Source organism: Solanum stenotomum, chromosome 9 (assembly GCF_019186545.1).
Source record: "Solanum stenotomum isolate F172 chromosome 9, ASM1918654v1, whole genome shotgun sequence".
Taxonomy (NCBI): domain Eukaryota; kingdom Viridiplantae; phylum Streptophyta; class Magnoliopsida; order Solanales; family Solanaceae; genus Solanum; species Solanum stenotomum.
In genome coordinates this window covers 21065372-21080200 of record NC_064290.1, presented here as the reverse complement: position 1 = coordinate 21080200, position 14829 = coordinate 21065372, and the positions used below count along the sequence as shown (strand labels likewise).

The window sequence follows — 14829 nt, the reverse complement described above, 5'->3', positions numbered from 1 at the left end:
TTGCTCTTGGTGAGTCTAGAGTGCATAGAATTTGTTTTACTTCTGAGCCCTTGAACCCGAACCACTAAGGTGAAGCTTGCCTACCTTTTCTTCTCTTAGCCATAAGTGTTGTACAATCCTTTATCGTATGGCCACTCTTACAACAACCATATCATTTTTCCATACCGACTAAGCATTTACCCTCATGCTTCCTTTCACACTTAGTAGAGGTAGACAATGAATATCCACTACCATTTACTCCTTAAGGTTTAGGGTTAGACGTCTAATATTTGTTGAATCTAGAAAGAGCATTTGAGGAGCCTTGACCAAAAAACCTTTGTCGGAACCTAGAACAACCACGTCCATCAGACCTTGAATGTGAAAAGTCACCATCACTGGCCCTTGCCTTCTTTGTCTCCCTAGATCTTCCCTTAAGTTTCTCTTCTTCTATTTGTTGAGAATGTACCATTAGATGAGAAATGTCCATATCATTGATAATCATGGAGGTATAACATTTTTTGACTACCATCTCGGACACTTCTGAAACAAACCTACTCATCCTTGCCCTAGGATCGACAACCATAGTAGGAGCATACCAAGACAATTGTGTGAAGTTCAAAGGATATTCCTTCACACTCATGTTTCCTTAAAGGTTGATGAATTCAACTACCTTTGCCTCCCTCATCTCAAGGGGAAAGAACATATCAAGGAAATCAACCTTAAACTTTTCCCAATCGTAAGGACCCATATCAACTGCCCTCCCTTCCTTCCATTGGTTGAACCAAACTTGAGCAACACCTTAAGTTGGTAAGCGGTCAATTCCACCTTTTCCACCGGCTTCACTCCCATGATCATCAACACCTTATACATTTTATCAACGAACTCTTCGGGATATTCCTTAACCTTAGAACCATTAAACTACAGGGGATTCATTCTAGTGAAGTCCCTCACTCTAGATGTCATCGTACCCACATTTGGGTTCACATGAACCATAACCTCCCTATTGGTTTGAGCCGTCATGGCTTGAGACAACACTTGAAAAGCAACCATAAACTCCGCATTAGTCACTTGCTCGGTCAAATGATCGATCAAAACTTGAGGAGCTTGAGGATGAGCTTCTTGTTCCACATTCTCATTCACATTCCTCCTAACGTATGCTCTTTGAGGGGACATTTACTAAAAAGCATCGGATATGGATTAGGAGAAAGGACATATAGAGTTACACTCTATCGCACGACTTAGAGTAATGAAAGAAGTGGAGTTTCCTAATTATCTTATAGCTTATTATTTATAAATATGGTGTACTTTACACTTATGAACAAGACTCTACTCAACGTTGCTTATGAGATATCTTAGGACCTTTTTAAACCTTGTGCTTTGAATATCAAGTTTGTCACGACCCAAAGTATACCCTAGGAGTAACATGACGTATAGGACCCCGAAAGGCCCTACACAAGACACTTAGCATTCATAAACAAGATAATACAAAATCACAAGATTTTAGAAGACAATTCATAGCATAAAGAATTTTGTAAAATGAAGCAGAAGTCTACATAATCTCAAAAGTCATCTATTACATCAAGAGTGATCGGGATGTAACCCGTACATCACAAACAACATCTGAAAAGTAAAGACAATAAGAAATAAAGGCTTGATCCTCGGAACATGAGGACTCACCAATCTTAAAAATCTACTAAGTGATCCCTAGCCAAAAAAATGGGAAATTGGAACATCGGACCCTACATTTGAGAAACAATGTAGGCAAGATGATATGTTAGTACAAAAATGTACCAAGTATGATAGCAATGCATAGAGTTATAAAATCATGCTAAAAGGAACCTTTCACGACATGCAAAGACCAAGTTAAAACCATAAAATAAGAGGTTAGAAAACATCATAGTAATCATGGTCAATGCAAGTAGAACTCATCTTTGAAAACTTGTGAGATACTTCTTGAAGTAACCTTAGTTCATCATTATTGTGGGAAGTAGCTTTAACCGATATAGAGACCATGTGAGCTATAACATGGAATCCAGTGTCTACCTCACACCGAAAAGGGGTGACCTTACTTGACAAGGAAAGAACCTTACTTCTAGCTTACGTGGATCCACTATTCAATGTCTATCTAAGACAATTATCGTCTATCTAAGACAATCTTCCTTTGGTGGTGCATAAGTATGGAATAAGGAGATTGCTACTAGAAACCCGATCTCTAGCTACGGGAGAGTGATGAGTCCACAAATTGGACTCAATTAGGGCTATATTTTAATAAAAATTGTGTCCTCAAATGCTTATTTTATCTCAATATCTGATGAAAACCCTTAAGTTTCAGGTATTTGAAGTTTGAAGGAAAGCATAGACACTATGTCACAAAAAGGAACAAAAAGGTTGAAAAGAACGAAGAAATGAAGGCATGAGGATTGCCGAGTCCACTTGGTGAGTCGCTGAAGGGTATTACTTTGCCTTTTGTTCCAGTGTGCTGAGCCTTGAAGGAAAGGATCAAATCGGCGAAAAAAGGGAGCAGTCGGTGCATTGTCGAGAAGTTTTGCGAAGCAGTACCATGTCACCTAATGACCCAGAACACGACAATGCTGAAGGCTGGTGCAAGACGGTGATGAACTATAGCAAAGGGTGAATCACCAAGTTGATCTGCGAGTCACACTAACGACGTCGAATGATCCGCTGCAACACAAATCTGTGAAAACTATAAATACTAGTTAGAGTTGTAGTTTTAAGTGTGGAACAATTATTATAGTTTTCATATAGAATAGTACTTTTTGATATTTTTTCTCTAAGTTTGAGAGGTTTTTGAAGACTTGAAGATCCAAAGGGTTTCATCTTCAAGATTTGGATTTGGGTCTCTTAGATTCTTCAATTTTGGCTTGTATCAAGACTTAAATATTCATACCAGTTGAATGCGAGCTCAATTTGGTATAAATTTCTATCTCTTATACATGTGTGGCTAAAAACCCCAATTCTTGGGGTGTGATTTAGCGAATATGGGTTAAGATAATTGTTGGATCTTGTTTGTTAATAGTTTAATTGTAGTTTAATTGTGATTTCGTTTAGTAGTTGTGGATGAATTTAATGAATTTGTAGTTGCAAATACAAGTTTATTTATGTGTTTTCGGCTTGCTCAAGAGAGAGGTCGTAAAACTAAAACTACTAAATTGATGGCCGGTGGGAGTGGGTCGACATGAGGTTCAACTCGAGAGAGTAAATCCTAGTCTCATTCCCACACACTCAGCTCGAGAGAGTGAGTGGGTTAAGGCGTAGGCTGGTCTTCATGCGACAAGTGGGTATTCGAAAGAAACGCATTTGAAACGGGGTAAGTTCCTCGAGAGAGAGCTTATCCCCCTTAAAGTTTAGCCTAGTCACAATTACTCTATGAATCTTCCAATCGAAAGCATGTACCCAATAATCTAGCTTAACCCATATTTCCGTCACATCCCAAGGATCCCCTCTCATTACTTAGAAATCCTTGTTTATTTTGTTGTTTTTACCTTACTTGTGACAAAACTCCATTGTTAATTGACACTCTTGTGTCCCCCTTTAATTTACAATATTTTTAATCATTAATGTCTTTAGCTGCGACTAGTTAAAACTAAATTTTATTTTTCTATTAATTCTTAAAACCACTCCCTTGGGACTCTACCCCAACCCTTGGTTGGGTTACTAAACTATTGTACGATCGTAGACAATTGCATCGAAAGTTGTGTCTTGATTACGCAAACATCAGAGAGCTTCCATACAATATCCTCTTGATTCTAAGCATAAATCTTATGAAATAGTCATTATTCTTTTACTTAGCTTATCTTTCATTGAAGGCACATCAAATAGCCAATCCAAGCTAAGTTTCTTTAGAATAGCTCCTAAAACTTGATTCAAAGTTAGTTGAGAAAACCTTTCAACTCTAAGAATCCTTATGTGAGAAAAATCCTTTCACATAGATGTGAGTAGTATGTGAGAAATCCTTTCACAACAACAACAACATTTATGCTTCACTCTTAAAGCAATCTTAAATTTTTTTCATCACTTACATAAAAAATATGCATATCTTCATAAACGTATCCTTCATAGTTCAAAACCCACATTATATCATCTTAGCTTAGAAAACATGGGTTATGCATGGGTTCATGAGGATTCATCTTAAAAACATGGAATTATCTCAATTCATGCATAATAGTTTATAAAACAATCAATTGAATCACCATTGAAAGGAACCCATGACATGGAAGAAAACCCTAACTTCAATTGGAGATTTCTAACTTGTAAATTGGAGAATTTAGGAATCCTATGGTGGAAAGAGCTCCATAGGTTAACACTATCATACCTTGGAGTTTAAATCCCTTAAGCAATTGGTGAATTAGAGACTTGATCTGTAAACCCTAACTTGACTTCTTCTTCCTTAGAGAGGGAAATATTTATGGAGGATGAACTTGTTCTTCTTTTGGGAAATTGGTAGAATGAATTGAATTGGGTGATTTGGGGGGTGAAAGTCCTTATATAGGGCTTTGGGTAGAAGGTCAAACGATATAGTACCGAAATAAAATAATTAGGAAAAGACTTAAAAACCCCTAACTTAAAGCTGACACACTGACTCCACTGAGGCCTTCACGTCCCGTCTAACAGGTTGTGAATAAGCTCTACTTGACAAGCTCCACTATACACTCTTCACAGGTGACTTCACGATCTGTGTGGGGCTTCACGGGCCGTTTAGCCGTCTGTGGTCCTTGACCAGTGGCTAAGGGAGAAAACCCCTTCTAAGTGGCGACTTGACGAGCTCTTGAACGGTCCGTCAACCTCAGCATGGGCCATCTAAGCATCTATGGGAGGGACACTCGTCTGAGCAACCCTAGGAACTCCTCACGATCACCCAAATGGATCGTGGTCCCCTACACGACTCGTCTAGAGGCTCCATGGAGGGTTCCATGGTCCACATCTAGGTTCTCGACCTGCCCTTCTTTACTCCTTTCTAGCCTTTCTCTAATCTGAGGTGTTTCATAAAGGAATCCATGGCAATTGAATAAAACCCTAGTTTGATTGGGGAATCAACCTTTACAAAATTGTAGAATTTAGGACCCTATAGAGGAAAGAGCTCCATAGGTGAAGACTATCATATCTTGATGCCAAAAGATTGCAATTAATGATGGATTTGGAGACTTGATCTTCAAACCCTGGACTTCTTCTTCTTCCTTAGAGAGAGAAAAATTTGAGAGGATGAACTTGATCAACTTTTGGAATTTTACGAGAATGAATTGAATTGGGTGATTTGGGGGTTTAAAACCATTATATAGGGCTTAGGGTAGAGGGAAAAATGACATAGTATTGGGTTAAAACAATTACAAACAGACCCAAAGCCCCTTTTAAAATAACGGGCGGACCCCATCGACGATTGGACCCACGGTCTGTAGGTCCAACTATGGACCGTTTGAGTCGACCGTCGATGGTTTCAGAAATTTTTTTCTAGGCCTTCGAATGATGGGACCCATGTATGGCCCATCGATCAACCTACGGTCTATACATGGCCACCGTAAGTCCCACTTTTGGCCCTCAAAATTACACTAAGTCTGCGACTCACCTACGAGACCTACCTACGACTCGTACATTGAATGACAGACCGTCTTGGTGAACCATAAAAGAGTACTGGGACTAGACATTTTCTGCACTTTTGATCTTGCAAACCACAGTTCCACTACGGTCCGTGGTCCAACCTACGAACCGTCGGAACTGGCACCAAATCTTTAGAAACTATAAATTTTTACTTCTTTTCAAATCCAAGGTGTTATAGGAACAATAAGGTACACTAATCTTGCACTGTATCTTAGTAAGTTGTTGCAAATACTTGAAGTGATTCACGCTTGTGGTACGTCAAATTTTAAAGAAAAAGAAAAAAATAACGAAGAAGAGGTAGAAGATGGAGACGAAGAAGGACATAAAAAAAAGATGTAAAAGAAGGAGGAGGAGGACAAAGACGAGGAAGACACGGAAGAAAAAGGACGAAGAAGAAGAAGAAAGAAAGAAATACTGATTGGCCATTTTTTATGAAAAATAGAGAAAATAGTCAAATGATCCCCCAACCTATTATCGTATTTTTTACTACACACTTATACTATATGAGATTCCTATTACCCCACCCCTTGAACTACTTTAAATTGTAATAAATAACCCCTTAAGAGCTGAGTTGACATAAAGAGGTCATTTCACTTTCTTTGAGAGAGTGAGTTACCGATTTTTTTTCTTTTTATTTCTCTTTCTTTCCTATTATTTATCTATACAAATATACATCCTCCACCATTATCATTGTTGAAGCTTAATCAATGAAGGTATGACATAAAGATTATCATAATTAATGCATTTTATGAACAAATAATTCTTCAATAAACTTATTTAGAATACATCTAACGTATTAAACTCATTTTTAAAATCATGTTCATTAAGTTCTTCTCTTTTTAAGTCACTGACTCAAGAGCAACAACAACAACAATAACAACAACAACAGAGAAAAGTAATTTTGAACTTATTAGAAGGAACTAAAACGAAAATAATTTTTTCTACATTTTCTAAAGAAGGATCCTCTATTTTATCCTAAAACCCCATTAAGAATCAAAAGAAAAAAACTCAGATTAATAAATTATTCATGAAAAAATTAGAGAGAAAAAGAATAAAGAAGAGAAAAGAATTTTTCAAATTGATGTTACGAATTATTTTTTTTGCCTACTAAAAGGTTTATGTACAAGAGGGGGTGGGGGTGGGAGACGTAAGGTCGCTGCCATTTTTGGATTTGTTCAAAGCTTTGTTGAGTTGTAGGAATAGTGTAAAAATGATGTTATTTTTTATTTAAATATTGGTTTTGAGGTGTAAGGTCATTGCCATTAGGTTTGATTTTGATTTGTTAGACATATACAAATTTTTTGAGGTTAAAAATGATGTTTTACAATGGTTGTGATTGAAAAACTGATTGAGGAGGAAAGGAAGAAGGAGAAGATTTTTCTTTTTTTAAAAAAGATTAATTGGTGAAATACATGTGTCAAGCGTGTGTGCCTCACCACAAGATACTTGATTGGTGATGACGTTTTAGGGTGGAATTAATTTTACTTTAAAATAGTCCAGAGGTAATAATTCTCATGTAGCATAAGTGTGTAGTCAAAAATTCGATAATAAATTAGAAAATCATTCAACTATTTTCTCAAAAAATATGGTTGAATGACCATTTTATGTATTTTTTATAAATTCAACCCAAAAAATGATTAAATATTCTGATCTATATCTTGCATAATTTGCCCAACAAAATATCTTTTTGTTTCACACACTCATAGCCTTTGAGGTGTTTAATGGACCCAATCATCTTTCTTAGCTCATCCACATCTGCATTCTGATGACCAACCAAAATTTCTCTTCCATCCAAGACAACGCAAGTCATACTTCCAAGGTTACACTCTCACTTACAATCAAACAAAAAAAAAAAAGAAAAAGAGAAGAAAATATCCCCTGAATAATGTAGTACACTTGACTTGAAGGGATAATATTTTTTTTGGTGGAACATATCAAATTCTCCCAAATGCCAGGAACAATCCAAGTTTCAGGTACTAAATGCTTCCCTCTTTTAATATTTGATGAAATGATTTTTTATTTTATTTTTAACTCAGTTTGGTGTTACACAGTGTTTGATTTCAAGAATATTTCATCTTCTTCAATTTGCTTATGGGGTTAGTATTTTCCTCTTTTTCTTTTTTTTAGTGTTGTATATTTACATTTCGAATTGATTTGGAGTTTCTTATGCTTTCTTGTAGTTTCCATGGGGAAGCGAGCATACCAAACGTGGGACAAGGGAGATTTCTCCTTGTAATGATTCAATCACCTCTTTATCTTTTATGGTTTCAGCACAAAACATGATTAAATTAATTTGGGAAATTTGATTCTTCTTTTGCAGTCCGTTAACCACATTTCGTGATAATTTGGTTGTTAGACTTGAGGATGTTGAAGGAAATGAGATATCGCGTAAAGGTATATATATATATATCATATTTGTGCTCCATGTTTGATGCTAATGGTGACAAAAAAGTTTGTATTTGACAGAAGTTGAGACCTTATCAATTGTTGAGAAGGGTTGTTGGGATGATGTTTTCCAACTTGAAGGAGGTCATTATGTCCATATGAAGTTGCAATTCAGTCTAAGTGAAGATGAGCGCAACCTAATCCGTAATGTGGTAATATTATACTGTTCTTTACTAAGTTTTATAACCTCAAACATGTTCCCACTCTGAGTTACTAAAATGATTTTACAAGTCCTTAAAAGTTTTTTTCCTTTTTGCTATGCTTTCAATTTTTATTAGCCTTGACGATTCTATCAGCTTATGTGTAATGATATTTCGATATTTGGTAGAGAGAATCTGCTTTGAAGAAGAAACAAGACAAAGTTCCTGTGACAATTGTTAAATACAAAGGAACTGCAGTTCCTATGCGAGATACATTTGCATTGTCGCTGCCCATCACAAGGGAGTTTTCAGGTTTGATCACACATTCTAAGAACTATATTAATGGGAGAAAGACATAGGAACAAATTTAGGACTATGTAATATTTGGAAAAGATTTTTGGGTGACCTTTTAGTTTTTCGATTTTACCTTAGTTTATTATAGTAATTCAAAAGTAGGAGAATTTTATTTAGCGAATTACAGCTTCTACATAGAGAATGTTTAGTAGGTTGATGAGGTCAAAATTTTCTTTTATCTAATGATTTATAACTGAGTAAATTGCTAAGAGTTTTGATAGCAAATCTGCCTGTTTAGAATGGTCACAGATAGAAGTGAAGTAAACTCATCTTCACCTGTAAAAGAAGGGGTTGAAAAGCGATATTCTGAACCTGACCGTCCATCAGCTGAGAAGCTTCAGACTCAGCTAATACAGAATGATTCTGCTGCTGTAAAACCTGTTTATGATCAAGATGTACAGTCCACCTTGAAGATGGATGTAACTGGAAAGAAACAGTCTGTGTCCCAACAGAAGATTTTATCTGATCCATCTAATAAATCTGAGGATCAAAGTGGGCGGTCTATGCTGAAGATGGATGTTGCTGTAAAGAAAGAGTCCATATCCCAAAAAAGGAATGTTGATTCTGAGGATCAAGACACTCAGTCAATGTTGAAGATGGATGTTGCTGCCAAGAAAGAGTCTGTTTCCCAAAAGAATATTGTTGATTTGTCTAATGAACCTGACGATCAAGGTGTATTGGAGAAAACTCCTAGCAGTGTCAGGAAAATGATAAGTGCCTTTGAAACTGGTCTTACTCAGGTACTTCTACTCTCCAGCTTATTATAGGGTGAAATTCGTCATGTTGGACTTCTTAAGCTGATAACCTTATTTCTTTTGTTTACATAAAACTTGGAAAATATTGAACTGATTGCATACATCAGAAGAAGGGGAGAAGATCTCTTACAAGAACTCGAGCATCAAAATCCCAACCAAATTTAGTTGGAATCGGAGGCTCCCTAAAAGAGTTGGATTCAGACAACATTTCAAGGCCTAATAAGATGAGTGCACTAAGACTAGAAAGACCTCTTAATACTGTTGACTTGCCAGAGCCTCAAATAAATATTGGCAAAAGAGGACAAAATAGTTCTCCAGAGCAAGATTTTGTTGGTACGGAACAACCCGTGTTCCATGAAGAGTTGAAGCAATCTAGTGTGCATATTGTCCGATTTAACGAAGCAGGCTCAAGCCAGCAGGAGACCTTTGTATCTGCTAAAAAGGAGTCAAATACTGTTGCTGCTTCACCTGTTGATTTGATGAGATTATCCAACCTGGAAACAGCTACTAGTTCCCAAACAACTAGTGTGGCTCATCCAGATGTGCTGAAAGCTAATAATTTAGCTGCTAATCGAGATTCTTTTAATGGTCCTTCAGTTGCAGAGAAACGAAGCAGAGAAATTAGATCAGAGACTTTACCAGAAGTACATTTTGAAAAGGCTTCAAATGTGAAACCAAAACTAATAGCATGCCGTGAAGATGAACTTTATGACACTGAAAATTCTGGTGCATGGATATTTCCGGATAACAAAAAGCGTCTATGTATGACAAGTGCAGGCAAAAACATAGTGCATTTATCAGAAGATTGCCGCATTGGAGTAGATGATCATCAAAGTAATAAGAGACCTTCTAGGCAGGAAAGTACAGGGAAGGTAAAGGTTCAATAGTATTCCAGAAGTTAGTCCACTATCCTTAGTGGTAAATTTGATGGAAAACTCATCACGTATATCTTTTTGACCAACAATGTACTACCAAATCCTCATAAAGATCATGTCATCATTGTATCATAAAGTTAACTGCTAGAAAATTTGGCCCTCTAGGAAAATTTTTGTTTCCTTGAACAAGTTTCTGCAAAGGTAACTGTTTTTATTGTTTTCATGGAAGCAGCATAGTTTTTTCCGTAGAAGTGACTCCATGACAAAGAAAGGAAGAGAGAAGCCACAAAAGCCAAGAAATCAGTCCAAAAGCTTTGGAGAAAATGGTTCTTCTGGGCCTGTTAGACAGGTCAGACATGCATATTATTTTGATTCATACATTTTGATACTACTTACTTGGATGTCTGCTATCTAACTGTAAACTTAGGGAAGTACAGCCTCCTTAAGCGCTACAATGGTTTGATCGGAATATTTTTGTTTTGTCTCTTTACCTTTAAAATTGAACTATGCATGTCATTTTCTTTATATCTAGGTGCAAAATTTGAAATTCTACCCTATCCTTTATCTTTGCTTCAGTATTATGTATAAGATATATTCTTTTGAAGAAAATCATGGATATATAATGCATGGTTCTGACAATCGTAGAACCATCAGAAGTGCATTATCCTCTTTTGTTTTGATCACAAGAGAAGATGAACAATTTCAAAGGTGAGACTAAAAGTTGTTATTGTTCATATTTTTCAGGTAATGAACATTGCATTAGTTGTAGGGTTTGGTATATTAGTTCTCCTCACTAGACAAAGAGAAACCAGGTATGTGTTCCCTACAATTGTCTCCTGTTTTCTGGTCTCATTGGTGTCACTGAAAAATTCACTCAACAGGAAAAATGACAGAAAATCGAAGGATTTTTACTTCACCAGTCCAGATTTCATGGATCAGTTGGCTTCTTCAGAAGAACAATGGAGTGTATTAAAACGGTAGACGGAGATTGATTCATTGCCTTTTCCCAAGACATAGCTAACCTTTCGGCTGTCCCTGTTGGCTTTCCAAAGGATTTATCTGATTGAATTGCTCCTTTGCTAATAGTAGTGATCTCGCATTTGGAAATAATGGTCTATCACTCTGTGAGAATGATCTAAATATTTATTTTTTGTAACTTAAGCATGTCATTTTGATTAGTCTTTCTCTGTAAATGTAAGACAAGCAGCCATTTTGGTTGATGGGTACATTAAATCTTTGTTGTAAATGATTAATGTCTTGTTAGTTAAAATGAAATGAGAATCACTACTAAAAAAACTGTGAATACCGACCTATAAATACCGACCTCCGGAGGTCGGTATTCCTTGAAATACCGACCTAAAACCGACATCCCAGCTTAGGTCGGAAAAAGCTTGGTCGCTATTCAATACTGACCTCTCGAGGTCGGTTTTTATTTTATGTCGGAATATTCATTTTTTTAAATTCCGACCTCTGGAGGTCGGTATTTTTATTTTTGTAATGTTGAAATTCCGACCTCCGGAGGTCGATATTTTTATTTTTGTATTTTTGAAATTCCGACCTCCGGAGGTCGGTATTTTTATTTTTGTAATGTTGAAATTCCGACCTTTGGAGGTCGGTATTTTTATTTTTGTTATGTTTAAATTCCGACCTCCGGAGGTCGGTATTTTTATTTTTGTAATGTTGAAATTCCGACCTCCGGAGGTCGGTATTTTTATTTTTTATTTTTGAAATTCCGACCTCCGGAGGTCGGTTTTTTGCTGCAAAACAGGCAGCAAATTGCTGCAATTTTTAGTTGCCCACCTGCATATTTATACCAAAACAACCCAAAGCCAAATAAGCTTCATCCAACCAAAACAAACCAAAGCCAAATAAAATTCATCCAACCAAACCAACCAAAGCCAAATAAACTTCATCCAACCAAAACAACACAATATTTTCAACATATACAAACTATTTCAAAATAAACTTCATCCAACTTCAAAATAAACTAAAATACGATCAAATTAAACAATTCTAAAAATATAGAAGTCTAAAATGTCAAATAGATACAACTACTCTTCATCACCCTCACTCTCCTTATCATTCTCATCACCCTCCTGATCAGATCCATCACTGCTAGCCGGACATGGAGGAAGAATATTTCCTGATTCAAAAAGAAAAGTTAGTTGGGCCTGAAGCGCTGCATACCTCTTGTTCTCTACCTCCTTTGCTGCCGCAATCTCCTCCTCTCTCTTCTTCTCTCTTTCTTCTCTCTTCTTCTCTCTTTCGGCTACAGCAGCAAGCTCGGCATTGAGATAAGTTATCTTACTCTCCATTGCAGATATTGTCTCTCTATCCCCACCATCAAAGCTTGAGGATGATGAACCACAATACCAAGACTTCTTCTTCTGATACGCCTTTTCTGGATAGCCGTAGACTGAACCTCTAATCGGTTCACCAGCACTCTGTTTCCAAAGATTCTCGTTTTCTTCTTGTGTAAATGGTCTGTCCTGACTCTCAAGAGGTAGAGTACTACGATATTACTGAGATATTCGCATATACCTATCATGTAATTTAAACAAAGAACTCTACGAATAAGAATGTAATATATACAAGGAAAAGATTAAAAAAATTAGTTTGAATGGAGTTCTTACATATGTCTCTTGAGCACGTGGCTCGATCCATCTTTCTTCTTTTGTGGGGTTCGTACTCTTCTTGACGTGAGTAACCTTGAACATCTCTGGTACAGCTACCAGCCTACCCAATTATTTTTCCTACAAATAACATATATAGAATTTGATCTCATTAATCTCCAAAAAGTACTTATCAAAAAAGAAAAAAATTATTATACTAAATTAAGAAAGTATACCATTCTTTCCTTCCTAGTAACCTGGCTAATAGCTCCACCAGTGTGCAAAGAGCCTCCTTTTTCTGATGCGCGAGCCATCTTCCCAATCTCACTCCTCTTTTTAAATTTTTCATCAGTACTCCAATATTTTAGTAACAAAGCCCATCGCTCCGGAAACATAAACTTAGGCATTCTATTTTTTTTTCGACAATCACAAAATGTGCTAGAAAGCAACTTTGAAGCTTTAAGCTTGAAGTTCACTTGAACGTCATCCTCGTGTTCGGGAGCCCATACATAATATTTCTGTAATAAAAAATTACTAAATATTTATTGTTCAAATGACTAGAGAATTTAAATGTATATGATATGAATTTAATTTATATATATTCTTACCTTAAATTCATTGAACATCTGCCCTTGGTTGTTAAGTGAAATCGAACTCCAATTCGGATACACACCATTATAGTGAGTTCCGATGCACTTTAAAATAATCTTTGTCATACCCACATCTGGACGTAAGCTGAAATACTAATTCATTGACGAAGTAGAGTAAACAAAAAATAATCAATCAATTAAAATATAAATAGATAAATGAAAGATGAAACATAATTAAATCATACTTGTATCCTAATGGCTCGATGACGAGTCTCTGAAAATTGTCTCTATCGCCTGGCTGAGGACCATGTGCATCTGAGTGCTGGGTGGTGGGAGTATTAGGCTCTGAGCCATTGGATTCAAGATGCAGATTGGAAAGTCCAATTGATCCACTATTAGTATTCAAACTTTGCACTAACTAGCACTAGTTGATGGTATGGTAGACCCACGACCAAGATGTGAATAGCCCTGTAATGTTTGGTAACCCGAACTGGGTACCACAGTGGGTGTAGATATAGTATAACCAGATTGTGGAGCCACATGAGTAGAGGCATTATGTGACTGGTGTGTCGAGTGAGTAGTTGAAACTGAGGCTCATTTTGAAATATTAACCGAGAGGGCTCATCATATATCACGACACCAGTGGGCCTTCTCATAGCATTGGCCTTAAATTTCTTTTTTGGATTAGCAGATTTTTTTGATTTACCCTTGTCTTTATCTACCATCTATATCAATTAAATATAAAGATAAAAATAAAGTAGTACAAAATAATGTCACAATGTCGAACAAATATATCAAACAAAGTTATCATAACATAAGGTTTAATCTAAATAGTCTTTCACAATGTCGAACAAACGTTAAAACTACTAAAATATAAAGTATACTGAAATATGAATAGCAAAAAATCCACCAACTAAACATACAAATTGTTATTTATCTTTCACTTGGGGCATTTCACTTGAGCTTATGTTTAACTTTTTGGCTTTTGGAATTGCTTTTAGCTCAAAATGGGCAGACTGAGGTGGACAGGAATTTCCACAAAATCTATCATTCAAATTGTTTTGGTAATATTATTGAAAACTGTTGCAATGTTGTTCAATTTACAAGTTATATCTCAAAGAAGTGGTAATATTGTCCCTAAGCTCTTTTTCTCCATTTCCAGTCACAACAAATAAATTCACTAACTAAACCACATTTTTTATTTTAACTTATTTAAACAACTTAACAACTTTTAAACTTTAACTAATTTAGTTTTGACTTAATTCCAACAACTAAATTCACTAACTAACCCACATTATTTATTTTAACTTATTTAAACAACTTAACAACTTTTTAACGTTAACTAGTTTAGTTTTGACTTAATTCCTACAACTAAATTCACTAACTAACCCACATTATTTATTTTAACTTATTTAAACAACTTAACAACTTTTTAACGTTAACTAGTTTAGTTTTGACTTAATTCC

General features: G+C 36.0%; 2 protein-coding genes across 3 annotated transcripts in view; both read left to right on the top strand.

Moving 5' to 3' along the window:
- The window catches only part of LOC125876682 (WD-40 repeat-containing protein MSI4-like), a 1104907-nt gene that overhangs the window by 232341 nt on the left and 857737 nt on the right, over window positions 1-14829 (top strand). The gene's annotated exons all lie outside the window — the stretch shown is intronic.
- On the top strand, window positions 7434-11437 carry LOC125876680 (uncharacterized). 2 transcript variants are annotated; one of them, XM_049557901.1, is made up of 11 exons: window positions 7434-7565; window positions 7644-7688; window positions 7773-7824; window positions 7913-7986; window positions 8059-8189; window positions 8366-8489; window positions 8781-9271; window positions 9394-10158; window positions 10394-10510; window positions 10906-10973; window positions 11055-11270. In XM_049557901.1, the coding sequence occupies exons 1-11, from the start codon at window positions 7541-7543 to the stop codon at window positions 11140-11142; spliced, it is 1980 nt and encodes a 659-aa protein (XP_049413858.1). In that variant the 5' UTR covers window positions 7434-7540; the 3' UTR covers window positions 11143-11270. The 2 variants fall into 2 exon arrangements, with proteins under 2 accessions (XP_049413858.1, XP_049413855.1); XM_049557898.1 differs by having other exon boundaries at window positions 7436-7565; window positions 11043-11437.